Here is a 26,237-nt window from a genome sequence, read left to right as displayed (position 1 = left end):
TTTATTGCTGTTGCAATGAAAGTCTAAACAATATTATAAAAACACAGAAGACTGTATCAGTGCAGTGGCTGACCTTGTGTCATTTGCAAGCTTTGAACATTCGCTGTGCACTCCTTTGTCCAGGATGATGAAAATGTAGAATAAAATGAGCCCTAGGAGGCATCCTTTGGGAAAGCCACTGCTGACTCTTCTCTGGGCTGAAAATAATGAATCTTTAATTTAATCAGCTTCCCATAGAAGAGGGTTTCTTCCACTTCCTTTACAAAGTAATTTTATTTAGTCAAAGTTTTTGGAGACATCCAGGTGCATTACATCCACGAGATCCCTCCAGCTGGAGCAACCCTCACAGCAGCCTGGATGCTGTGGTAGGATTTCCCATTGTAGTAGCCTGGCTGATTCTGCAAGCGTTTCACTCAGATGTATTTACCAATATGCTTAATGACCTTATTCTTTATCTCAGCCAGGAACAGAAATTGCCCCCCCCCGGTCAGTAGGTCTCAGGAACCCAGTGAAGTCCCTTTATGCAGGTAGAGTAAAAGGGATCATTGCCCGTCCTCCAGCATCATGGCCATTTGAAATAGTTACGCACCCTGCCTGGCAGTTCTGCAGTTTCACATCCAAGTTCCTTCCGGATTCAGGTGAGCAACACCTGGTCCTGGGAGGATAATTCACTGATACTTATTTGTTGTAATCTCTCCTCCATGCCACTTTCAAACTAATCTAGAGCTTCTAAGCCGCCTGCTATGAAGCCCACCTTGGTCACCAAGCAGTCCACCCACTTCCCGGCTGAATTCCTGCTGTGGATGCATTCAGCATTCAGCTGTCAGCATTATTTGCAAGGTGCTCTTCCCGTTACATTTAAGTTCTCTTAAATCCTTCTTATGTTTGACCTGGCACTTTTTCTGGGCATTTTGTGTGGGCAAATGTCCCTCTTAATGCCTCCAGCCATGGCCAGGCCAGGCCGCTCTTTGACACAGGAGCCTGAGGAGGCCCCTGCGAATGGCCTTGTTTTTCATGCTGTAGAGAATGGGGTTCAACACGGGAGGGACAAAAAGGTAGACATTGGCCATGAGAGCGTGGCTAATGGGTGCAGCGTTCTTCCCATACCGGTGTATAATGGAGAGGCCAGCCAAAGGGATGTAGAAGATGAGGACAGCACAGAAGTGAGCAACACAAGTGTTGAGGGCTCTGGCCTGCTCCTCTCTGGAGGTGATGCCCAGCACAGCCCTAATAATCATGGCGTAGGAGAAGGCGATGAGCAGCGAGTCTAGGATCACCATCGACACCAGGGTTAAGCCATAGAGGCTGTTCAAGGTGGCATCTGTGCATGCCAGCTGTATCATGTCCTGGTGCATGCAATAGGGGTGAGAAAGCACATGGGACCTGCAGAAAGGCAGCCGTGTAAGAAGGCAGATTAATGGAAGCAGTGCCAGGGTGCATCGGGCAACAATCCCCAGCCCGATCTTCGCAATCCTGGCCCCAGTGAGGATGGAGGAGTACCTCAGCGGGAAGCAGACAGCCACGTAGCGATCAAAGGCCATGGCCAGAAGCACTGAGGACTCCATGAAGGAGAAGGCATGGATGAAGAACATCTGGGTGAGGCAGACGGGGAAGCTGATCTCTCTGGCGTGGAACCAAAAGACACACAGCACGGTGGGCAGGGTGGACAGAGTCAGGCCCAGGTCTGTGGTGGCCAGCATCGAAAGGAAATAGTACATGGGCTCGTGGAGGCTGTGATGGGCTCTCACAACCAGCAGGATGATGCCATTTCCCAGCATTGCAATCAGATACATCAGACCAAAAGGAATGAAAACCCAGCGGTGGAAACGAGCCATCCCAGGGATGCCTGCCAGCAGGAAAGCCAGGACATGGCTGCTGTTCCCTGGGGACATGCTCGCCCTCGGCATGGGCCACGGGACCCTTTCCCATAAACGACTCAAAGGTGGAGCAAGTTTAAATTTCACAGAGCAATGAGGACAAACCACTGGCCAGACACAGTGTGAGGGATTGTCGTGAAGATCTCATTTCTTCTCTCTTCCTTGAAGATGTGCAAGAGCAGCGATTAGCATGTGGCAGTGCTGGTACAGCCCTTGTTCCTGTTTCCCCCAGGCTCCTCACCTGTACAGGAGATAATAACATTTATTTGTCACACCAGGGCTGCATCCCTCCCAGGACATTGCTGCAGCCTCTCCTCCCAGTCTCCAGGCCACACAGGGCACACAAGCCCCACTCTCCAGCTCCACCAGGTCCCTCTGGGGCTCTCTGTGTGGGGTCAGAGACCCCACTGCTGAGCTTTCACCATGGCAGAGCTTGTGGCAGTCGCAGTTTGCTTGTCCTCCTGTCCTCCACCTGCACCCTTCATGATCCTCATCCCACCTGTAAGCTGAAGGGGAAGGGGAAAGGCTGCAATTTCCTCTGTTTTATGGCTGTACGGCACTTGGCAGGATGGGGCTGGGCTCCTGCATTAAGTTCAAGGCCAGGCTGGATGGGGTTTGGGCAGCCTGGGCAGGCAGGAGGGGCCCCTGCCCATGGGGGGGACTGGGTGGGCTGTAAGGCCACTTCCAACCCAAAGCATTTGGTGCTTCTGGGAGTCCTTCACCCCCGTTTCTGGGAGGTACAGAAATGGGAGCAATTACTGAAATTCATCTGTCACCCGCTCTGACCCCCAAGGGGACATGGTCACTCCCTTAAGTCTAACTTTGGTACAGCACTGGTGAATTTAAAACATTACAATTTCCCTTCGCTTCAGAGATTATTTACTATTCTAGTCTTTGTTGTCATTACTGCAGCTCTCAGTGACAGCCCATCAAACTACTCAGAGTGATGGGTATTTCAGCTGATGTGTGTGTTGGTAATATATACAGAAACTGTAGTTCTTAGCAGGAATGTTGTTTTTACAGCTGGTTATGGGTAGGATTAAGCAATGCTCCCTCAAAGAGAGCTCTCTTCTGCTGCAGAGCTGTCAGCACAGTGCTTCCAAGCCACAGCCCACAGATTCCTCGGGGAAATGCAGAGCTCTGTGAAGCACAACTCACAAAAGCAGTGCAGTGCTGAAAGGGCTTAAACTCAGGCTACAGGGTCTGCACCTTTTGGAGCTGCAGGTAAAACAAAACGCTGTAAAACATTCCTCCAGCCTATGCAGATGCTTTGATTGGTTTGTCTGCTGCTCTTTTCAGGGGCTGCAACAGCCGACGAGGAAGAAGTCAAACTTTTCCAGCACTCAGCACTAAAGGAATTCACACTCCATCTGCCTATGTAAACAAGGAACACGGCATTGTTTAATTGGAGGGCATGTGGCTAAATTCATTAATGTGCCATGAAAAATGGAATTAGTCTATTGCCAACTGCCCCACTTCTCAGACAAAGCTCCAGACATCTGTGCCTCCACTCTTTACTTTGCCAGCTAAATAATTAGCTTGATAAGCTCAATTAGCAGACAGCTTTCCAGGGTGCTCTAGTTATCTTCAACATGAAAATACAGATTTAGGTACTTGAATTTTGGTTTTCAGACCTGAACAAGTTCCTCATCTTCATAATCTGTAAATGTGGTTCAGACTATCAGGAAAAAAAAAAAAAAGGTTATGCTTCTCACTCCGTGTATCATCAAGTGCTCTTGCCTGAAAGAATATTAATAAAACTGCAAAAAGAATGGCTTTCCTTACCAGCTAGCATCACAGCACAGAGGGGGACTTCTGTGCTGTGGATCATTCCTCCATCCACAGAGGTGCAGACCACCCCGGAGCCTGGGCATCCCATCCTCTCCCCCTCCATGTCCCTCCAGCTTCACCCTGTTCAGCCTGACTACTCCATGCTGAGGCTGAGGAAGGAATATCCCTCCTCTGCTCCTCCCACCCTCCTTTTATTTCTGTCCTTGGTGAGACACACGAGCCATGCCTCTGCACTGGAATGAATTTCCACCATGCAGCTCGGTGCTGTGCCATGGGGGAGGCGTGGGTGCTCTGGCTCTGGTGGATGCTCAGCCCCTGCCCAGGAGGATGAACGTGGAGCCTGTTGACAGCGAGTAATCCTTGCCCAGCCGTGCCTCGAGCAGAGAAGCTGTTTCACTTGCTGCCTTGCTCCATCTCCAAGCGTGCTCAGCACCAGCCGCTTCAGGGGCAGGACCAAGACATTGTCCCATCAGCAGATGGGACATAATCTGTGGTTTGTGCAAGATCCGTGAAAAAGCAGTTCTCAGCATTTGGTTTCATAGCCTCAAGTCCTGTCTGAAATATGGAATTATATTACTGGATACTCTCTGCAGAAATGTTTGCTCCCTCTTCTAGTGGATATCTTGCCTCTGCAGTGTCCCTGTGACATGGCAAGAGGCACATGAGCAGTGGAGAACACAGAGAGGAGACAGTGCAGTGGGAAGAGGTGATGAAAATGCGTGTGAATGGATGGAGAGGCAGTCAAGGCTGTGCTGGCAATAGCTGCCTGGGTGGCTAGGTGATGGGTTTGAAGGGGGTTGATGGATGGATGGATGGATGGATGGATGGATGGATGGATGGATGGATGGATGGATGGATGGATGGATGGATGGAGAGCATGAAACAGCTGCAGGAAAGTACAATAAAAGATAAGCAAACCAACCGTGAAACAAAGTTATCTCTGGTAGCTTTGTTTCCCTGATTACAAAATCTGAACAGAAAATGACGCTGACAAAATTAAAACATTGGTAATGAGCTGAGATTGACATGGAAACACATGGCAGCCTCAGATGCCCTTACCTCTGCTTGGCCGAAGTCCTTAGGCACAAGAGGCAGAGGCAGAGGGAGAGGGAATCACACTCCTGCCTGAGTACTGCACATGCAGAATAAGTTGTCTGTTTTTATAAATACCTATGTGGAATCTCAGCAGCAGTGGGAGTCAGCTGGGACCTACTACAGGGGCTGAGGCCATAAAATGCAGTTCAGGATGGTGATGGTACTCCCTTAAGTACCTTGGGCTGCTACCACCTGAGGAGCAGCACAGGGATAAATGCTGCAAGAGCAAACACAAGGATCCTAATTGCTTAGGAAATGCTGGTCAAAACAATAACTTACAATAAGAAAGCTATTTTTTCACTATTTTTTCTTCCTATTTAAGATGACTTTTTAAAATCCTAAACATTGAAAAAAGTCATTTATTTGCCCCAAGTGTAAGTGTGGCTCTAGGGTGAAACTGCTGCTCTGCACCTGCCAACCAGGTCTGGTTGGCAGACCAGATAGGGGCATGACTCTCTGGGAACACTGCTTAGATTTCTTCACTGAATTTGGGGTAAAAGAGGGCATCTTTAGATTTTCGTTCCCCTGGAAAAACGTACACATACCTGCCAAGACTTTTAGTGCAAATATGGTGTCTCATTCTTCTTTCTTTCTTGAGAAAGTCCTTTCACGGTTTCTTCTCTCCAATGCTGTCAGACACTGAAAAATTCATGTACGTAAAATGAAAAATATTAACAAAATAAACAGAAACTTCCCAAATAAAACTATTGCAAATTGAACCATTCCCTTCTGTGGAAGAAGGTTGTTCCTTGGAAGAATCTGTGGAATAGAGATGGGGCAAAGCAGGAGCAAGAGCTCTTTGGTAGGGTGTTTGGGACACAACCAGGCAGCACGTGGCTGCTTTATGGAGAATGTGGTACGAGTGCACATCTGCAAAAGGTCTCCATCCAAGAAGGTGCTCCACAGCCCTGCCATGAGGCCAGGCAGTATCCAGGAGATTCTTGTCCCATCTCCACGTTCTCAGGTAGCAGAGGATTGTGCTGTGTGGTGAGATGGGGCTGCACTTCCTGGGGACTGGGCTTTCCTCATCTCATTCTCATGTCTCTGCTGCATGGACAAAGGCGATGCTTCTCCAGCCCCTGTCAGCTGCTCAAGTTTGATGGTGTGGGGACATCAAAATCACCTTAACTTCCCAGTGTTTTTTCACTGCATAGTGAATATGTGTCCCTAGTGCAGGAGTTCTTCATTTCTGTGGGGTGGAGCACAGGGGCCTTTCTGCACAGCAGCAGTTACATAGCCTGGACAAATGCTAATAGACTGCCAAAAGGAGTAGAAGTTAAAAATAAAATAATAATAATAATAACAACAAAAACATTAAAGAATTAAAAAAAAATAGTTTGTGAGTTTGCTTTTTACCAGCTACTAAAAACCTGTGCCCTTCTGGCCCTAGGAATCCTTGGGATATGGAAGAGAAACTCCTGCTTCATCATCTCAGAAGCTTTATCCACATCAGTTCAGGTCTGGAATGGAAAATGAGCATGTGTCTAATTCTCTTACAGAAGAGAATTTGGGCTGGAAGGGCACTGAACAGAGGTGGGAGGAGAGAGGGTAGAAAAAAAAAGGAAAGATGAGGCAGAGCAGCCAAGATAAGTCATTCTGGAGTTTCAAACCTTCATTTCTCCAAAGTTACCAAGGGGATCGATCAAAAATCTCTTCATATATAAATCATATTTCTCAAATATCGGATTTTGCTGGTGATACAGGAAAAAAAGTTGTTGGTCCTGTTTCCAGCCAGCCCTTGCACAACCTGGCAGCAAAGCCAGCCTGTTCCCTCCAGACTCACCCACAGCACTTGCTGGGGGCCTCATCGATTCCAGCCCTCTCCTGTGGGCTGGGCAGTCTGAAAACGATCCCCCTTGATTTACAGACAGATATCCTCTGCCATAATATCTCTGTGCCAAAAATTCAGTGTACAAAACTAGCAGAAACAGCTTCTGCAGGAGCACAGAGCCATCAGGTAGCTCGGGTGTTCCCGTGCTGTTGCTTAGAGAGAACAACATCTTTATTTACTACTCAAAAGCAATAAGCATCTTTTGCAAAATAAGAACGAGTACTTCACCATTCATCCTCGTTTCAAGTTGTGTGGGAAAACACAACAAATATGCCACAGGGATGGCTGAATTTTTTTAAGATTATATTCAAATCTTGACAGCTGTGAGACCTGTCTGCTGAAATGCTCTGTTATGCTGACGCTCCTGACAGAGAATTCCCTCCGGAGGCATAAAATCGTGCTTCACTATATATATAACCCCAGCAGGGGCAGCATAGAGTCACTTTAAGAGTATTTTTGGCTTATGCCAAAAGATAATTTTTTTTCCCTGCTCCTGTTATAGTGGTGAGTGTAGGCATCATAACAGATAAACATAATTATACCTGATAATCCTCTGCTGATAGTCCTCTGGTATCCTGCTCCGTAGACTGACACAAACTTTGAATAAGGATTCCATAAAAGGCTCTGGTGTTTGATTAGTTTCATATATCTTCAAGCACAAATTTGTAGGAGTTTATTACAAGTATACAGGCAATATGTCACAGCTGTTAGCAGGAATATCCCTGTAGATAAAAAACAAATGCTTCTCTCATAAGCATAAAACCCACCACCACCACATTTTTCATTGCAGTGACTCTATTAATTATCCTAGCATGGATATTTGACTAATTATTTCCATTAGAACCTGAAAAAACTGCATATGACATCTATTATGAGCTAAATAAGAAGCTTTATCTTCCATCCACCCATGTGCAAACCTGTGTGACCTTTTTTCACAGTGGGTCTGCAGTAGGGCAGCTCCAGGAGAGGTGACATCTTCTGATGGCTGAGGAAGAGCAGAGATTGCAACCTCTGTTCAGAACTGTTTTCTGATTTATATAGTTTAACATTATTTCCTAATCCCTTTTCCAATCAATTTTAACATTCCTCTCATGCAATCTATTCAGCTGTTAATCTGTGCTGTCATTGTGGAAATTCCCTCACTTTCTGTCCAAAGCAACATGGTGTGCCCATTCATCAAAGGTCTGCAGCGCTGTCTCAGGTTTGAGGGAAGCTGCTATGATAGAGGAGAACAATCCATCAACCTGCTAGTGAGGACAAGAAGAATTTCCCATCAATTCAGTGCTGCATGGTGTAATTCTTAGGGATTCGGGGGTTTTCCATCACTTTTAAAACAAGACTTGTACCAAATCTGGGCTGTGCAGATTGCTGTTCCTGTGGTCCTAGGAGGCTCGTGTAGATTAAACTAGCCCTGCATGGCTCAGCTCCTCCTTACCTGCTCTCTCGCCTTCCTGGGGTCAGCAGCACTCTTTGCCATGTCCCTGGAGGGGCTGATGGCTGACAGCCCTCTGCCCCCACTGACCCACCCCCAGTACATCCATCCCACCATGACCTGGCTGCCCTCAACAGAACACTCAGCAGCATCGATGCTTGTCTTGTCTGTCCTGCACAGTTTTGGGAAAGAGATACCCTCATCTTTCATGCTGTGATGAGCAACACCTACATCCTCCGCCCACTCCTCGTGAATCCTGTCCTTTACAGCATCTGGACAAAGCAGATTCGCAAAGGCACCTTCAGCTCATTTCTTTAGGGAACCCTTCAAAGCAATCCAGAGGTGAGAAAAGGGAAGCAAGCATCCTGCACACTCCAAGTGCAGAACCACAGGACAATGCAAGTGGGGAGGGTCTCTGGAGGTCTCTGCTCCAGTCCCTGGGCCAGTTCAGGGCTCAGACCAGGGTGGTGCAGAGCCCATGCTGCCACAGAGGCATGTTATTGTCTGCACAGAAATCTGCAGGTCAAGTGCAGAGGAGAAGCCTGCTGAATCCAGGTGATGGTAAGTCATGCCTTTGAGAGATAATGACCCAAACCAACCATATCCTCCCTGCTAATTCCAGAAATGTCTATCACAGCCATGACTCAGCTGTGTTAGAATCTGTGAACAACTCTGGATATCAGCCCCTGTATTCAAGGAGTTTCCAGTCTTGGTTTAAGGCAAGATGTAGGAGTGAGATAAACAGAGCCCTGGACACTTTTATTTTTTTTCCCCACTTTGGGTAACAAAATAGCTTATGAAAATTGATCTTTTCACCCTTATCCCAATGAGCAAACCACCTAGCCTGACCCACAGTCCAGCTCCAAACACCACGGGGGGCCCAGTGGATGGGGGAAGGAGCACCAGGCAAAGCCTGGGCACCCTTCATGCAGTGGATTTTGTTTGCAGGGTGCTGGTGGGGACTGAACTCCCTCCATCTGGAGAGGGGACTGGGAGCCCCTGGGAATGAGTGTCTGCCTTGTGCCTTGGCATTACAAATCCTCTGTGGGGGACCAGTGTCTCCTGTGGGGCCAGAGAACATGAGCCTCCCAGCAGTCTGAGTCCAGAGGTTTCCCCACTTGCATTGCACCATCTGCTCCGCAGGGAGGTGGCAAATTCCAGCCAGGGGGAGCAGGCAAGGCAGCACCAGTACCCCAAAAAGGGGACAGCAGGTGCTGAACAGCCACAGCTCAGCTGGGAGCTGTGTGCTCCATGTGGCTTCACCTCATTTCCCACAAACCTGGTGTCGGGAGAACAGGCACGGATTCCTTGCAATCCCCAGATATTCCTGCAGCCCTCTCTGACACACTGCCAGTGCCAGGGCCCCTTGCCAGCAGTGGGTTTTCCCCTCCCAGCCCATGTGCACTGGCAGGGCGCGCACATCAGGGTGCACTCCAGAGTTATGGAAACGCGTCCGCAGCAGCCCTGAGCTGCAAGAAGCACACCCCCGCGGCAGCCGTGCGTTTGGCAGCCCTCCCAGCACAGACAGGCAGACTGCAGACATTTGAGGTGTTTATTGGGGGTTACAGCCGGCTGGCACCCAGGGGTGCTGGGTGCAGCGGGGTCCTTCCCCGGCCGGTGCCGGCAGGCTCAGTGGTACTTGCGGGCCAGCGCGTGAGCCACGACGCTGACCAGCTTTTGCCAGGCAAACTGGCAAGCGGGGGTGAAATCCCTGGCGAAGTGGGCAGCCAGGACGATGATCAGGATGTCTCCGAGGAGCTGGAGGAGAAAGTGGAGGACAGGCAGGGTTAGTGCTGCTTGAATCGCAGCGGGCCATGGAGCATCCCCACACCAGCCCAGGGGTCTCGTCTGACTTCTCCCCGAGGCTGAAGCCCCGCTGCAAGGACAGCCGCTGCTGCACGCCCCCCCTTCCCACCCTGAACAGCCTCTGGGCTGTGTGGTGTGGCTCAGTGCCTGCTCCCTGGAGCTGCAGGGACAAAATTCTGTCTTTTCCACAAAAAAAAACTGGGTTTGGAGAAAGAAATTGCTTCATTCTAAAAAGAAAAGGGAGGTGGGTGGGGAAAAAGCCCTGAAACTGTTTTCCTACTGCCTTGGGATGCTAAAGCATCTTGGCCTGACACCCAGCCTGCCAAGTGCTGCTTGTATTTTTTTTTTTTCTTTACATGTAAATGAATAAATTAATCTATTTTTATTTATAAGTGTTAGGGGAGGAGAGAGTGCCCATCCCAATCGGAGCCCATGCTGGACAAGCCAGAGATCTGCTCTATGATTTTAGGGCAGATTAGCTGCTTATCTTGCTATAGGACCTACGATTTCCTTAAACACTCTGTTCAGCATCTCTCCACCTCTAATTCCACCACCTATGCTGCACCTTCCTTTGGGCTTGCTTTTTTATATCCTCAGCCCAAGTGCTTCCTTTAGGTTACAATCTCTCAATCCTTTCTCCTCCCCATTCCTGCACTGACACAAAAAATGGGACTATTGAGCCTGAAAGTCACCCACTGTCTTGCAAACAGTTCAACACGTGTTGTCTTGCTTGGACACTACGCAGGGACTCTGCCTCCACCAGCCACAGAACGTAACCCAGGCAGCATTGTGGGGAGCAATTCTCCCCAGCCTTGAACCAAAGCACTATGCAGGGAAGGGCTCAGGCTGCAAACACATCTCACCCTGAAGTTCTCGGGGTCCACGTGCAGCTTCTCACAGTGCAGCTCGGACAGCTTGGCGTAGGTGTTCTTGATGTTGTCCAGGTTCTTCACGGCTTCCCCAAAGGAGCTGAGCACCTTCCTGCCATGGGCACGGACCTTGGGGTTACCGATGATGGCAGTGGGGCTGGACAGGTTCCCGAAGGAAGAGAAGAACCTCTGGGTCCAGGGGTAGACGATCAGCAGCCTGCAGAGAGAATGGGAGACACGAGCACACACACACACCCTCCGTGAGCTGTGCCTGCAGTGGTTTCTCCATGCAGATGCAGCCGAGCCGATGCCCAGGAGCCGAACCTACCTGGCCAGAGCCTCAGCTCCGCATTCCTCCACGTTGACCTTGCTCCAGATGCTGGTGATGAGCTGCTTCTCCTCAGCTGTCCAGTGCACCATGGTGTCGGGCGGAGGGTAGCGTGTGGCTGCAGGAGGACACGGACCTTGTAGCGGAGCTGCAGACCCCTGGGGGCTTTTATCCGCTGCCGGCAGCTCCTCCCCACCCCGTGCTCTGGGGCCATTGGCTGGGGATGGGTGGGGGTCCGCGCTGGAGGGGAGCAGGAGGGGACAGCCGGGGTGTGGCACACGGAGAAGGGGCCTCGGGTTATCCCCAGTGCAAGGGCTTTATCCCTTCCCCCCCCTGCTGTCAGGTCACCGGTTCCCATCCCAGATCTGGGCCCTTTTGCAGATAAAGGGCTGCACAAGTCACTGCGCAGGAGTCCATCTCCATTTAAAACGTGTGCATGGGACTCATGGAGCACAAGCCTTGTGCCTTGGCTTTGCCAGTACTGGCCTCTGTCCTGCCTTATTTTTCATCAGCCAAACGGAGAATGCCCCTGCCAAAACGCAGCCAGTGTCAGAGCAGACCCCAGCAGGAGTAGGGATGCCTGCACTGCAGTCCCTGCACACCACCAGGAGTGCTGGAGCTGCTCGGAGGGCTTGGGGGGTGCTGGGGCTTTGCAGCTGAAATCTGCTTTAACCCCACTGTCCTCCTCCTGTAGCAGAACTTGACCTTTCAGTTTTAGCTTTCCTGTTGGAGCTGGTAGAAGCTCACCCCCGTGCTCTCCCCTCGGCTGTAAGGCGACCAGCCAGGTACTATGTGGTGGTGCAGGGAGCAGAGATCAAACAGGATTTTTATTTTCAGCCGAGTTCTGCTTTAGTTCTCGCCCATAAAGGTCAGGTGAAATGTTCTCTGAACACCAGGTTTGCCACCAAGGGATCTGCCGCAGGCTCAAAAGGCGGCAAAAGCTCAGCTCAGGGATGCCCAGCCAGGGGCTTTCCCTTTGGATCCTGCCCTGACAAGCTGGTGTGCACCACATTTTCCTGCCAGTTCAGGAATTTGGATTTCATGAGCATTGCTCCCTTGTGACACCCCTGAGCACTAGGGGTGATGCACCCTCCCCAGGAGCAATGCCCCTCCACTGGGGGGCTCTCCTGCTTTGCTTTCTGGGCAAAACCCCCAAAACCAGAGTCTCTACTGAAAGTACAGGGTCTGTGAGCCTGGTCCCAAGGCACCTGGAACAATCTGCCCCCTTCCTGCTGTTTTTCATGGGATGTGGATTGTGCTAAGGGATCTGTCGGATGGGGGCACTGGGACCAGGGAGTGAAGCCACCGGTGGGCACTGTCCCTGTGCTGCCGTGTGGCTGCATGCAGGGATGGGGACCCCAGGTAGGGGACCCCAGCAGCAGGAGGTGTCCCCCTTTGCTCTCCTGCAGTGTCCAGCCTGGGGCCCCAGAGGCTCATGTCCAGCCCCAGACACCGCGTGTGCCAGGCAGGAGGAGACCTACTTGTGGAAACAACTCAGTCATTTCTTCCTGGAGTCTGAAGAATCATGTTTGTATGAATGTCTGTGAAAATCTACCGTGACATTTGTGAAAAAAATCACAAGAGTGTTTTTTTTTGTTTGTTTTTGTGTCACCTGAACAAGGCACACACTCTTTGCCGCCCCAGACACCCTGCAAGGAAGTTTGCACTTTTTGACTAAATACAAGAATCTCCTCATGCTCTCAGTGTAAGCCCTGGCACCAGCAACAACACTCCCCTTTGTCAGAGCAGTGTGCATGAGAAGGGGATTTATGGGTCACCAAGGGCTTTGAAACCCACCGGGTCAGGGGCAGGAGAGGGGGATGCCCACAGACATGGATGAAGCAGCAAGGAAGCAGGGCACGGTGCAGACGGGGTGTCAGAGATGCAGGGATATACAGCTATGGGCTCTTTTTCCCCTTTTAAAAGCAATCGTGTCCTTTCAGCTAGTGGATGCTTTTGCTGCCTCCTGCTCAGCTCCAGCAGGACGGACAGTGCTTCCAGTGCAAAGAACAATCTCTACCCTGGAGTCCTGCTCTGCGCACGCTTAAACACTCAAACGGCTTTGCACATACAAGGCATCGATTGATTTTCACTAACAGAAAATTATTAATAGTCACCACTATCCACCACTAGCAGGATTCTCCACCCTCAGCCCCCACCCGCACGGCAGAATGGGCAGCATGGGGTGAAAAAGAAGTGCATAAACAAGGTCTGGACAGGTCTTGATAGCAAAATGTTTATCTCAAACCTGTCCCCACCCAGCTGGCTGCTAGGCCAGTATGAGTCAGCTCATTTCTGGTAGGCTTTATGCCAGAAATGGGCTGGGGAGGATTAAAGTCTTCATTTTGTTTATCCTCCCTAAAAAAATTCGGTTCCTCTGCATTCCCCTGGGCTCGTGAGAAACCCCCCTGGTTTCACAGTGAACTACAGACATCTCCCCCAGTGCAACCTCCCCAGCGGACAAGCCCAGGCCAGCAGGGCTGTGCCCACCCAGAACGCAGGTTTCTAAGTCTGATTTCCAGAGGCAGACCCCACACAACCACCCAAAAGACCACCGAGAGCCAAGGGAGCCAGCACGTCCCAACACCCAAGCCCTGCCCTGCCCGAGCCCCCATCCCCATCCTGCAGGCGCCCAGGCCCCCAGCCCCCAGCCCCTCCAGCCGCCCAGGGACACACAGACAGAGGGGCCTTCACAGGATGAGCTTTATTGGGCTGTTACAAGCTGACGGCTCCAGAGCATTTCCACGGGTGCATGACATGAGCTGGAGGATGTTCTGGGAGCGTTGCTGCCAGCGCTTTAGTGGTACTTGCGGGCCAGAGCGTGGGCCACCACGCGGACCAGCTTCTGCCAGGCGGCCTGGCAGTCAGGAGTGAAATCCTTGGTGAAGTGGGCGGCCAGGACGATGATGAGGATGTCACCCAGGAGCTGTGGGAACATGAGCACCCTTGGTTAACAGTGCCCGGGAAACTGTCGATCCCCACACCAACACTTGCACCAGCCCCAGGGAAACCTACAGGCATTTGTAGGCTTAAAAATCTCCCCACAAACTGCAGTCCTTTTAAAGACTTATCTTAAACTCATTAATCCTCCTGTTCAGTCTAAATCACAAAATGTACAACACACGAAATGCACCAGCCCCTGTTTAGTCTGGGCCACTGACTCCAAAGCTTTTCATCTCAACCACTGATCCCAGGACATATTTCTTCCCTTTCCTACTGGTATGGGATGAGTAACCAAAAATTCTCCAACAATTCTGTTGATTATTTTTTTCTCCCTTCTGCCTTCATTTGGGAGTTCTCCCGAGCAGGAGGCAGAGCTGAGCGTCTGCTGAGCAGCAGGGAGCTGGCACGTGCAAAGCACCCTGGCACCAAGGGCAAGCTCCCACTGGCATGGGGGGATCCCAGCCAGCCCCAGTGACAAGTGCCGGGTCTCCTACCCCATTGGGAGACTCTCATCTGCAGAGATGCAGGAACAAAACTTCTCTCTCCCTCTATGCCCCACTCCTCTTTGGCTGTTGGCATCTAGCCACTGTCTCTTGCTCATCTCTCCTTTCTCCTCCATGCAAGGTTTCACTCTTGCTCCTTTGCTTTCCCCTTAGCTCAGACCTCTTCCTGCTCCAACAACTGCTTTCACTTTACACTCCCCCTCCCTTTCCGCACTGCAGCCACCTCCTCACCGCCTTTCTTGCCCCCTTGTATCCTTGCTTTCACCCTCCCTATGGCCCCTTCAGCCCCTTTGGTCCTTTCCCCCCAAGCTCCATGTAGGTCCCTTCCCTGCCTCTCCTCCCAGTTCTGCCCCTCGCCTCGACCACCAGCTTCTCTTCCTCCAGCACTGGCATATCTACAGGGAGTCCCCACCTGTGGGACTGGGGACATGGCTTGGGGACACGGGGAGAAAATCCCCACGGAGATGCATGGGAATGGGTGCCCTGGCCAGGAGTGTGGCTCACCCTGAAGTTCTCGGGGTCCACGTGCAGCTTGTCGCAGTGCAGCTCGGACAGCTGGGCGAAGGTGTTCTTGATGTTGTCCAGGTTCTTCACGGCATCTCCGAAGGAGGTGAGCACTTTCTTGCCATGGGCGCGGACCATGGGGTTGCCAAGGATGGCGGTGGGGCTGGACAGGTTGCCGAAGGAAGAGAAGAACCTCTGGGTCCAGGGGTAGACGATCAGCAGCCTGCAGAGAGAAGGGGGGAGAAGCATGCACACCCCGTTAATGCTCCCTCCTGTGACTGCAGCAGTTTCTCCATGAAGGTGCAGCCAAGCCGATGCCCGGGAGCCGAACCTACCTGGCCAGGGCCTCAGCACCACAGTCGGCCACATTGACCTTGCCCCAGAGGCCGGTGATGAGCTGCTTCTCCTCGGCTGTCCAGTGCACCATGGTGTCGGGTGGAGGGTAGCGTGTGGCTGCAGGTACGGAGGAGGTCTCGGCTCTTGCTCCCGCGGGGATCGCACGCTGGCGAGCGGCTGTCCCGACCCCACTTTTATACGCTCCGCAGGGCCCCTCCTCTTCCCCCTGCACCCCTCCATTGGCTGGGTCCCGGGAGGGGCCCCCCCAGCCCTGGCACCCCAAGGGAGGGGACGTGGTGTCAGGGTGGGGCCCCAGGGCACGGTGCCCAGATCCGCCACCACCCTGCCCCCCGTCTTTGATTTCACTGCAGCTCCCTGCGGGAGGGCGGCATTTATCTCCACGCAAAGTCTGAGCTCAGCACCGTGCGAGTCCCCCCGAAGCCCTGGGAGGAAGGTGTGTGCCAGGCTCGGTGTCCCTTGGATGGTGCAACCACAGTGGTGTGTGCCACGGCAAGGCAGAAGAGCAGGACCTGGGGCTGCTGGGTCCTGGCTCTGAAGGCACCAGCTCTGTGCAAGCAGTTTGTCCTCTTCTTGCAGGGCCTAATATCCTTGGGTTCTCCTTGTTCTTTTCTATCTGTTCTTAGCAATCAGCTGTTTAACATTTTGCTAGCATTAGGGTAGCAATAAGGAAATCACGGGCAGTTGGTTGCAGAAGCTCCTGCCTCAAAGAGCCTTCTAGCAGAGGCCAAGTACAGGAGCGTGGAAGGGAAGGGCTGTAATGCAGTGCCCAGGAACTGCCTGCACAATGTTGGCTCGCAGAGGTGGCCCTGGGTGAGGTGAGGGAGACTGGGTGTACTGCTGGCAGTGCAGATCTGCAGCAGCAGGCAGCGGTAACCCCATGAGTTCTGGGAGAGGCAGTGGGGTCCCCTCAGACTGCTCCCAGCAAACAGGAGCTGGAGAAGGTGGGATGGGGGCAGGAGCTGGGGCTGGACCTCATCCAGCCAGAGCTGGTAGCTCAAAGGAACACCAGCTGGCCCAGGGTGGCTGCATGACCACGGAGCAATGCCTTTATGTTGGCCATGGGCAACATCTGCCACTGTTAGCTGCTGCACCAGTTCTGCTCTGTATGCTTGCTTTGGAAGGTGTTTGGTCAAAGGACCCTGCTCCAGACAACCCCCAGCCCTCCATGCTGAAAAGTGCAATGTTTTCAGCAAACCTGCTCCACAGCCATGCCTGCTGCCTTCTCTCTGATAAAGGGGTGGGAGGGTGCAGGCAGAGGAGTTCACTGCACTGAAGCCACAGACGTGTCCCTGAGCCGCTCGCAGTGCTGTGGGGATGCTGTGAGTCTCACCACCAGGCTGAAAGGAGGACAGGAGAGCAATGAGGGACATGACCCTCTGCATGGCATGAAGACTTCAGGGAACTTTCTTTTGCTCGTGAAAATTTACATGTAGTGGCCATTGAAACCAAGTACTCTGTCCTTCCTGTACATGAAATTAACACTTTTGTCATAGTTTTTTTCCATAATAGATATTTGTGAATGTTACAGTCTAGCTTTAGTAATCTGAGAATGATAATATTTTAAACAAGGGCCAAAAAAATAATATGCTTCCTTCTGTGAAAGAAGCTACAAGCAGACCTAATCTCACTGGCATTTCTCCCATTGCACATTTTTGTGCAAAGATTTGTTGCACTTTATCTGTGAAAGGCTTAAAATGTGAAACCCAGTGATGTTGCCTGATGTCTCAATAAACCACCAGTTTTTCTGTATGTGTTTAGTAGTGTCTTTATTTGTCCTAGTTTTGAATGTTTTCCTGGGTTCTCCAGCTTAGACAAGTCTCACTAGCATGAATTCATAGGAACAAGGCATGGCTTGTGGTACCCCATGTGTGTCAGCACCTCATTCCTGTTCCCAGCACCCTGCCGTGGTTCCCCCTCCCATTCCCACAGAGAGGCAGACGCCCTGTGTGATGAAGCAGTAGGTGTTTATTTGGCAGTTACAGACCAGTAGCCCCAGAGGATGCTTCCTTGTGATCTGGGAGCATCTCCTGGTGTGAATGGTTGCAGGAAGCTCAGTGGTACTCATGAGCCAGAGCATGGGCCACCACACGGACCATCTTCTGCCAGGCAGACTGGCAGGCTGGGGTGAAATCCTTGCCGAAGTGTGAAGCCAGGACGATGATGAGGATGTCACCCAGGAGCTGGCAGTGGAGGGAGGAGAAGCTGTCAGCCCGGGGTTCTGCCCCACCGCCCGCCCAGCACTCAGGACACGCCACCTGGGCTGCAGCAGTGGTCAGAATGCACCAATCGAGGATCCATCACAAAGCAAGGAGCTGATTTATCACAGCCCCATGCAGAGCACCATGCCCACATCTCTGGCCCTGACCAGGATGCCCGAGTGTGCTGGATCCCCCTCCCCAGACACCTTCCCTACACCTGCTGTGCTAGTGTCCTTGCTCTGGCTGGGCTTATTCTCTCCTTTCACTTCCCTCCCTCTCCTTGCTTTTCCTTGGCTCAGATCCCTTCCTTCTGCTGAAATGGCTGTGTTTATTTTCTGTCTTAGAGTAGCTATTCCCTCGTGCCCAGGCTTATCTCTTTCCTTCAATCCTGCCTCAGTTTCTTCTCTTCTGGTCTCTGGGTGCTCCAGGCTCATGTTGCTTCCTCCCTGCTCACTCCGCAGCCTGCACGTATTTGACTGCATTTCATGCCCATGCACCTCACCTGCTTGGGTCCCTCCTCTCTCATATCTTAGCCCCAGAACTCCTGCCTGTTATCCTCAAATATGCCTGTGCACTCCTCCCTCCACTGTCCCTGCCCTCAGCAGGTGCCTATGTTCAGGCAGCCCCAAGGATTTGCTTCTGGCTCTCACTGGCTGCCAGACCCCCAGAGCCCTCTCCAGGGGACAGAAACCTCTGTTCCACTGAGGCTGGGGTCCGAGCGCAGCTCACCCTGAAGTTCTCGGGGTCCACGTGCAGCTTGTCGCAGTGAAGTTTGCTCAGCTGAGCAAAACACTTCTTGATGTTGTCCAGGTTCTTCACGGCATCTCCGAAGGAGGTGAGCACTTTCTTGCCATGGGCACGGACCATGGGGTTGCCAAGGATGGCAGTGGGGCTGGACAGGTTGCCGAAGGAAGAGAAGAACCTCTGGGTCCAGGGGTAGACAATCAGCAGCCTGCAGAGAGAAGGGGGAAGACGATTGCACACAGACACTGTTAATGTTCCCTCTGATGAGCTGGGCTGATGCCCGGGAGCCGTTCCTACCTGGCCAGGGCCTCGGCACCACAATCGGCCACATTGACCTTGCCCCAGAGGCCGGTGATGAGCTGCTTCTCCTCGGCTGTCCAGTGCACCATGGTGCTGAGCAAAAGGGCTTGCTTGAGGCTTCTCTGAACAATTACTAGGAAGTGGAGTCAAAGTCTGCTTCAGGGATTTTTATACACTAGTAACAGCTTGTCCTAATCTCAGTTGACATTGCCATTGGTTAGGGCTGGGGAGGGAGCTGGGCTGCGCTAAGAAAGATAGCAATTTTGGATCCTGTCCAGGGGGAAAAGAGGCCCTTTCCCCCCTCTGTCTTTGAGTGGACAAGCTGCATCTTGCACCCATGGGCTTGTAGACGCAGCCCCGAGCGCAGGTAGAGCTCCTCCACGGCCATGGGCTACCAGTGCTGCAGCAGGAGCCGGAGACCTGAAGGTGCAGAGGAGATCCAACGGGACAGGCAGCGACATTCAAAGAGCTTTCAGTCTCTGTCTTGGCCTTGCTTTCAGACTCCTGATGGTGCACTATGCTGCTGGAATCCATCCTGAACAGCTCGAGGCATCATCAGCCCCTGCTTGAAGGATCGGAGGCTTTCTGGGAAATGGGAGCACAATGATTACTCCCAAATGTAGGCCTTGTGACTTAAATGCAAGATCCTCCTTTCTTCTCAGTCCTAACAAAGAGCTTCACAGCTGTTGTCCATTGCTTTTACCCACTGCAGTTGTCCACAGCCGTTGTCTGTGCTGTTCTGCTGTTGACCATCTTGAGCAGAAGTTCCTTGTCAGAGAAAATGAACCCACCTGGAAGGCGTGATTCTGAGTGGGCCTCAAGAGCAGGGTGTGAGCCCTAGCCTTCATCCCGTGAGCAGTGTGAGCCAGACCCGCCACCCACAAGGACAGTCAGTCCCACCCCACACCGGTGGGAAGCTAGGGCCGGGCTGTGCTGTGCACAGTCTGATGCCAATTTCCTCTGCCTGCCCTCCAGGAAGCGGAAAATACAACATCAACTTTATGTCAGATTTTAAATGCCTTGTTACTGCATGGCACTGATGACATTCCCTTCATCTAATGATTGGGTAGCTTTGGGGCACACTTCTGAGACTGCCAAAACTGGAAATGGCGTGTACACCATGTAAAAGTCTGAACTGAATAGGTAACCATGCTTTTTTTTTTTTTTTCCTTTTTTTTTTTTTTCTTTTTTTTTTTTTTCAGGCTTTTAGCAGAAATATGTGCTGAAACCTTGCCTGCATCGCAAAAGTTGGATGGTTTGCTACATCAGACACCAACACTGACAAAACCTTTGAGCCCCTCTGATAAATAGGATATCCCATATCCCCAAAGAAATACAATGTCCTGGCAAAGCAGCATTCCTGCTACTGGTAGAGCTGTCTCGATCAGATTGATTGTTCACATAAAATAACTCAGCCCTATGAAATAGCCTTGCAGGGATGCTTTCTCACTGCCTGCAGGCTGAAGTCTGTCCTCTTGTCTTCCCCTTGGCAGCAGTCTTTACAAATCTTGCCTCTTATCAGCCTGCTCCAAATTAAACTGTCAGTAAGTTCCTCCAGCCTTTCCTCTGGTCAACACCAGTCCTTTCGGCAGCTGGCATAACTTTGAAAGTTGTCACTTTTTTCCCACCCTCCTACTTGGCAGAGCATCTTGATCCATGGTGCTTCCTACTAATAGATGAGGCCGTCAAAGAATAAGAAAAGTGCAAGTAGCATCATTTTGAGAACAGAGTCCTGATGTACTGTAGGCTATGAAATGAGGAGGCTGTAATGCCAAGACATTGCTCTGCAGACATGGCTCCAGATTCTTTATTAGCAGGGTGGGCTGGTGAATTAGTGGCACGCACCCTGTGATACCTCAGCACCAGACCAGCTCAGGTGCACCATCCCACAAGGGCAGTTTCAAATGCCCATCCAAGGTACAAGGTGAGCTGCTAAACTAAGAGATGAAGCAAAGGATGAGCAACTCCTGGGGCTTGCTGAGCTTTGCCTTACGTCTCTTTCTTTCCTCCTCCTTCAGCCCTGTCCCTTCCCAGCCCACGTGGCTCCTCACTCACTGCAGTGGGCAGCAGCATCTGTTGTGCTCCTGCTGGAGAATGTCTCTTCCTAGTGAGTGACTTCTTCAAAGCACTTTTCACATGATCTCCAGCATTAGATCTGCAGGACAGTTATCGGCTGTTAGCTGAGAGAAGAAAAAGCATGAGATGAAACTCCCTGTTTCATCTCCTGACTTCCAAGGGCTTTTTAGTCGTAATTTGTCAGCCACAAAGACTTTTTAAGGAAACATGTTATGCACAATGACCTGGGCAGGCTCAGAGGCTGTGTGCACCCATTTACAGCCGTTGGGCACTGGTCCATATTGTCATCAGAGGCAAAAGCTCACAGCGAAGTGGACACAGCCTTGAAGGTGTATGTGAGAATGACAAGTATTTTCAGGCAGGACACTGCAAGCATTCTCTGTAAGCAGCACTGCGTGCCCAAGGTTTCTGCCAAACAGTGAGGCAACAGAGAAACACTTGACAAAAAGCAAAGGCAGAATGGCCCAGACAGACCCTGCCCTATGCTTGGATTTTGGGGGTCTTCTTCAGGGATCCCTCCATGGCATACATTTCTATAGGACAGAGTTAATTTTAAATACATTTTAAAATCACCTGGTTTATGATTTGAGAGCAGAGGCCTGGCAAGCAGTCAGTGTTTGCATGCTCAGAGCTGCCAGCCAGGGGATGTCTCTTGAGGGGGCAGTTCAGTGGCACAGGCTGGGGGAGAGGGGAAGAAGAAATCATCATGATGTGCCAAGTGGAGGCAGTTTCTGTAGCTGTCTCTGATGCGGGTGGAAGAGCCCCCTATGTGGTTTGTCATCGCTTGGCCCCACACTGGGTCATGCCCACTTCCATGGACAGGAGCTGTCCCGTTTTGTACATAAAGTGTCCCACTAGCTGCAAAAGGCTCCAGGCCTTTATATGGGAAGCAGAGGTTATTGGTCACTCTGATTGCAGCAGGCAGTGTCCTGCGCCAAGCTTTACCCATGCCCTTATCAGCTGGAGCGGCAGATGTACCCAGCCTCTGGATCCAGGCCAGCCTCTTCTCTCTCCTTCAGAACACACAATTTCTGAAGCCTAGAGCCAGTCTGCCTAGTGGGTGTCTTTGCTCCCACTTTATTTGCTGTGATCTTCTTTCCGCATCTGAACAGCCCTGTCAAGGCTCCTTCCATCCTGTGCCAGCAGCTCCGGGTCTCCCAGCTGAGGGCAGGACCTGGCTGCTTCCTCCTGGCGTGGACGCAGCAGGCAGCACAACAGGAATGTGAATTCACCCTGCAGCAGCCAGCACTGCTTTGGCAGGGCTGGGGAGGGCTGGAACTGCTTGTAGGTGGCTCTGGGCTCCAAAAGCTCTTTGCATCGTACAGAGCTCCTGGGACTCGGGGAGCAGACAGGGCTCACTCAAACGGTGTAACAGAGGGCGAGGCAGAAGTGAGGTCCTGAACACAAGCCAACTGCCATAAACCCAGCAAAGGAGCAAGCTGATGGCTTGTTGTCACCAGGGCCTTTTGCGGCTCCTGGCGTCTGTCAGGGGCAAGATTTAAACTGTCTACAGAATCACTGCCAAATGTAATAGCAAAAATAGTTTATTGAAGTAAAATATTGCAAAGGTGAGGTTTAACAAATGATGGCAAGGTTCAACTTATTACTTACTGCACAGAGTAATAATATAATATATATAAAATAATAATTCAAAGTTTCCCATGGAAGATGTTAATTCCCTGTGGTACAAGTTATGCACGGTACTGGTCACTTCCCAAAGATTTGCAGTTGGTAAGGGACCTCTCAGCCTTGAGGAGTATCCTTGCGATGTGTGCCAGCTCAAAGGGGGATCACCGCTTTGCAGCCAGGTGCAGGGAGAACTCCAAAAAAGGCTCACCCAGACTGCCATGCTTATGGAATAATGTATTTGTTTTTTTTTTTTTTTTTGTCAGTTTACGTAAGATGGAAAAGGTAAGCACATGACTCCTTGTGCCCACAACTTCTTTTGTTCCTCGATAAATTAGTCTTGGAAGCACCTACTGCTATTCAGGTGTTAATTGCACGATGAATGTTCTGGTCTCCACGCTTATGAACACCAAAGCACACCATGAAACCTGGTCCTGTGTGGGTTTCAAAGAACAGTTTGGAATTAACGAAGTTCATGACCTATTCAGGGTACAGGCCGTTACTTCCTACAGATCCTAAACCAGACTGCTGCCAGTTTGCTCGAGGAGCTGAGTGCATCCACCAGAGCATCTCAGCACCGTGCTGCACTGCTGCTGCAGAAATGCCCTGAGCTCACGGCGAAGCACCAGCACTGCTCTTCCCCCCACTCACTGTGCTGCTGAGCCTGGGCCCTCCTCCCCAGGGTAATGGTCTGTAGGGCATGCTGGCCTGCAAGGGTGCATTTGGTTCCCTGCTCTCCTGCCAGCTGATGGAAGGACTTTGGCAGGATAAGGCCAACCAGACCATCCCAGCCCTGGCTGCAGTGCACGGACAGGGAGCAGGATGTGCCAGGGCACTGCTGGTGCTGAACCCCTCCTGGGCGAGAGGTTCCCACCGAGCCCAGCAGAGAATCAGGCCCCAGAGGAAGAGGGAACCCATCAGAGTCTCTGCCCAACACAGGGTATGCGCTGCTGGCCCCTCAAGTGCAGACAACCTTTTTTCTTTGGTGGCAACTACCGAAGGTCTGAACTTTAACTAGAGTGAACCAGGACACTGAGTACAGTCTTACCTCCTGAAATCACACTGACATGCCCATTTGCTGACTGAAGGGAGCATGACATGTTGTAGGAAAGCTGGGCTGGTTTCTTTTTCCCCCCAGCCCAGGATGTGCTTGGCACTGCTGGCAGGGCTGGATCCACCGCCTCTCAGACTGGATGGCTGTCTGGCATAAGGTGGTCATGAGTGCAATTCCCTGCTTTATCTGCAGAAAAGCGGAATATTTGTTCCTAAATCTTGCAAAACAATGATTTCATCATTCTGAGACACAGACGTCTGTCCTTGTTGTTTTTTAAGTTACTCCTGAAAAAGCATTCCTGAAACTGATGTGTTTATGTTGAATCTTTCTGCTACAGTGAAAAATCATTGTTCATTAAGCTAATCTGACATTAAAATGCTCTGATCAGTCCCATGTAAAAGCTGCCCTCAACCCCTCCTCTCCAGACCATCCACATCATCTTGCAGAGAGCGTATTCTGATCAAAATGCCCAAGGCTATTGGGAAGAACATTTTCACTGCTGACATAGAAAATGCTTTTTATCATTTTCTTGAAGATACATTAGTACTACGAAAGCTCACATTTCTGTCTAAGGTGTCTTGAATGAATCTCTCCAAATTTATATCCTTGCATGCAGTGCAGGTGGAGAGGTTTAGGGCCAGAAGATTCCTGCTGGACCTGCAGCTTGGCTTTCTATGCAGAGCAGGTCAGAAAACCTCCCCAGCTATTTCGGCAAGCTTAGAGCACTCGGTGAGCTAGGATGTGCCCGCAGCTTGTTGACAGGCCAGTATCTCCAGATGCCCCCCTGGAGCTCTAAATGCCCCCAGCAGCCCTCTGGGCATGGGGCTCTGGGTGGCTGGTATGAGCCCAGCTGGGCAGGCAGCACTGAGTGGGCAGTGAGAGAGCCCAAATAGCCAGGAGGAGCATCCTCCCTTAGGCTAGTCTGACTTTTTTTTTTTTTTTTTTTGGACCATGATGCTCCCAGCAGCCCTGAGACCTTCTTTCCCCTTTTGTACCCCCTGTTTCCTCTCCCCCTCCTTCCCACAAGCAGCTACAGAGACACAGGAGCACACTGAGAAGCTCAGAAAATGTTTTGTTTCATTTTATTTTTATTGACTGTTACAGCTGCATCCTCCTCTGGAGCGTTCAGTGGTACTTGTAGGCCAGAGCGTGGGCCACCACGCCAACCAGCTTTTGCCAAGTGGCCTGGCAGGCAGGGGTGAAATCCTTGGTGAAGTGTGCGGCCAGCACAATGATGAGGATGTCTCCCAGGAGCTGGGGGGACAAGAAAGGAAATCAGGTCAGCATGGCACTGAGAACCCCTTCATCCCGTGTAGGACCCAGGTGCTGGAGGCAAACCCATCTGCTATGTTGGGTGCTGGAGGCTGTCATGCAGAGAAGCTCTTTTAGCTGAGTTCTCTGTGCAGGGAAGTGTCTTGTGCTGACCGCACGAACCAGTATCCACCAGCTCTTCCCCTGCCTTTTCTCACACCTGCTTTTTCCAAACTCTAGAGTGTATTTCCAAACATTTTATATTTTTTTTTCTTTCCTGCTGTGAATCCCCATGCCTACTTTAGCTGGGGCTCAGGTCCATGCCAGCTCTGCCTGCTACATTCCTGAGGTTAGGCTGAAGCAGGGGCTGAAATGGAGGCTATCAGCTCCATTTCAGCCCCCTCCAGTCCCCTCCAGTCTGAACTGCCCGCTCTCCACCCACAGACACTTTTTGCCCCCCAGCACCCTGATGTCCATTCATTTAATCCCCTCCTGCTCCCCTCCCTCCTCTGCTGAACTTACCCCCACCCAGACATGTCCCCTCTGTTTTTAATTCCAGCCTACATCTCTAGGGCCTTTCTTCCCATCAGCATCCACACCCTGGGCATCCCTGGGTCTCCATCCCATGCTGGCTTTTCGCCTCTCCTCCTACATCTGCCAGCCTTGGAAAAAGTGAGGGTGAAGTGGTCCCCATCCCTGGGGGCAGGAGGTGGCAGGGAGAGGCTGCACAGAGCACCAGCACAGCAGCAGCACTCTTCAGGCACTTTCCTGCTGTCCTCTCCACCTTCAGCATCATCGAGCTTCTCCTCTTTCTCCTGCTTTTCTCCAGCCATGCCTCCAGGCAGTGAGGGCATGTCCCTGGATCTGTCCCCAAATCTGTAACCACATGGAGCCCCTTCCCTGACAGTATCAAATACCCAACCTTCCCTCCCCCTCTTAAGGACACATCCAAGGCAGCCCCTTTCTCTTCAGCACCCAAAATCTCTGTTATTAATGCTCTTTAAACCCTCCAGGCACTGAGCTAATCTGTTAGGTGGAGGGAGAGATGGACAATCCCTGCGCATGGCTCACCCTGAAGTTCTCGGGGTCCACGTGCAGCTTCTCACAGTGCAGCTCAGACAGCTTGGCGTAGGTTGCTTTGAGGTTTTCCAGGTTCTTCACGGCTTCCCCAAAGGAGGTGAGCACTTTCTTGCCATGGGCACGGACCTTGGGGTTGCCAATGATGGCGGTGGGGCTGGACAGGTTCCCGAAGTTATCAAAGAACCTCTGGGTCCAGGGGTAGACGATCAGCAGCCTGCAGAGAGAATGGGAGACATGAGCACACACACACACACTGTTAGCATTCCCCCCATGCCTGCAGCATTTTCTCCATGCAGATGCAGCCGAGCCAGTGCCCAGGAGCCAAACCTACCTGGCCAGAGCCTCAGCTCCACATTCCTCCACGTTGACCTTGCCCCAGAGGCCGGTGATGAGCTGCTTCTCCTCGGCTGACCAGTGCACCATGGTGTCGGGCGGAGGGTAGCGTGTGGCTGCAGGAGGACACGGACCTTGTAGCGGAGCTGCAGACCCCTGGGGGCTTTTATCCGCTGCCAGCAGCTCCTCCCCGCCCTGCACTGCAGGGCCATTGGCTGGGGATGGGTGGGGGTCCGCCA

General features: G+C 51.6%; 5 protein-coding genes and 1 long non-coding RNA gene across 8 annotated transcripts; 1 reads left to right on the top strand and 5 right to left on the bottom strand.

The window, feature by feature from the left end:
• Nucleotides 1–876: 876 nt before the first annotated feature.
• On the bottom strand, nucleotides 877–8,069 carry LOC311421532 (olfactory receptor 51G2-like). Of its 3 annotated transcripts, XM_084493508.1 has the most exons (7): nucleotides 8,030–8,069; nucleotides 7,137–7,841; nucleotides 5,309–6,020; nucleotides 4,728–4,955; nucleotides 3,663–4,223; nucleotides 1,501–3,555; nucleotides 877–1,383 (listed from the first exon to the last, which is right to left on the bottom strand). In XM_084493508.1, exons 6-7 carry the CDS (start codon nucleotides 1,905–1,907, stop codon nucleotides 933–935), a joined length of 858 nt encoding a protein of 285 aa, XP_084349634.1. In that variant the 5' UTR covers nucleotides 1,908–3,555; nucleotides 3,663–4,223; nucleotides 4,728–4,955; nucleotides 5,309–6,020; nucleotides 7,137–7,841; nucleotides 8,030–8,069; the 3' UTR covers nucleotides 877–932. The 3 variants fall into 3 exon arrangements, with proteins under 3 accessions (XP_084349634.1, XP_084349632.1, XP_084349633.1); XM_084493506.1 differs by having other exon boundaries at nucleotides 877–3,555; nucleotides 5,309–5,402; XM_084493507.1 differs by lacking the exons at nucleotides 3,663–4,223; nucleotides 4,728–4,955 and having other exon boundaries at nucleotides 877–2,118; nucleotides 5,309–5,402.
• Nucleotides 8,070–9,564: 1,495 nt separating this feature from the next.
• Nucleotides 9,565–11,318, bottom strand: LOC311421596 (hemoglobin subunit epsilon). The gene is made up of 3 exons (XM_084493634.1): nucleotides 11,030–11,318; nucleotides 10,696–10,918; nucleotides 9,565–9,784 (listed from the first exon to the last, which is right to left on the bottom strand). The coding sequence occupies exons 1-3, from the start codon at nucleotides 11,119–11,121 to the stop codon at nucleotides 9,656–9,658; spliced, it is 444 nt and encodes a 147-aa protein (XP_084349760.1). The 5' UTR covers nucleotides 11,122–11,318; the 3' UTR covers nucleotides 9,565–9,655.
• Nucleotides 11,319–13,714: 2,396 nt separating this feature from the next.
• LOC311421606 (hemoglobin subunit beta) lies at nucleotides 13,715–16,459 on the bottom strand. Its single transcript, XM_084493661.1, has 3 exons — nucleotides 15,315–16,459; nucleotides 14,980–15,202; nucleotides 13,715–13,955 (listed from the first exon to the last, which is right to left on the bottom strand). Exons 1-3 carry the CDS (start codon nucleotides 15,404–15,406, stop codon nucleotides 13,827–13,829), a joined length of 444 nt encoding a protein of 147 aa, XP_084349787.1. The 5' UTR covers nucleotides 15,407–16,459; the 3' UTR covers nucleotides 13,715–13,826.
• LOC311421615 lies at nucleotides 15,655–17,099 on the top strand. The gene is made up of 2 exons (XR_014684924.1): nucleotides 15,655–15,769; nucleotides 16,458–17,099. It is a non-coding gene; the product is annotated as an uncharacterized lncRNA (long non-coding RNA).
• A 182-nt stretch (nucleotides 17,100–17,281) lies between these two features.
• LOC311421610 (hemoglobin subunit beta-like) lies at nucleotides 17,282–20,018 on the bottom strand. Its single transcript, XM_084493679.1, has 3 exons — nucleotides 18,576–20,018; nucleotides 18,264–18,486; nucleotides 17,282–17,516 (listed from the first exon to the last, which is right to left on the bottom strand). Exons 1-3 carry the CDS (start codon nucleotides 18,665–18,667, stop codon nucleotides 17,388–17,390), a joined length of 444 nt encoding a protein of 147 aa, XP_084349805.1. The 5' UTR covers nucleotides 18,668–20,018; the 3' UTR covers nucleotides 17,282–17,387.
• A 4,378-nt stretch (nucleotides 20,019–24,396) lies between these two features.
• On the bottom strand, nucleotides 24,397–26,155 carry LOC311421603 (hemoglobin subunit rho). The gene is made up of 3 exons (XM_084493649.1): nucleotides 25,997–26,155; nucleotides 25,657–25,879; nucleotides 24,397–24,588 (listed from the first exon to the last, which is right to left on the bottom strand). The coding sequence occupies exons 1-3, from the start codon at nucleotides 26,086–26,088 to the stop codon at nucleotides 24,460–24,462; spliced, it is 444 nt and encodes a 147-aa protein (XP_084349775.1). The 5' UTR covers nucleotides 26,089–26,155; the 3' UTR covers nucleotides 24,397–24,459.
• Between the last annotated feature and the right edge of the window lie 82 nt (nucleotides 26,156–26,237).

Source organism: Aythya ferina (assembly GCF_964211825.1).
Source record: "Aythya ferina genome assembly, chromosome: 1".
Classification (NCBI taxonomy): Eukaryota; Metazoa; Chordata; class Aves; order Anseriformes; family Anatidae; genus Aythya; species Aythya ferina.
The sequence above is the reverse complement of the archived record's forward strand: the minus strand, read 5'-3'. Positions and strand labels throughout refer to the sequence as shown.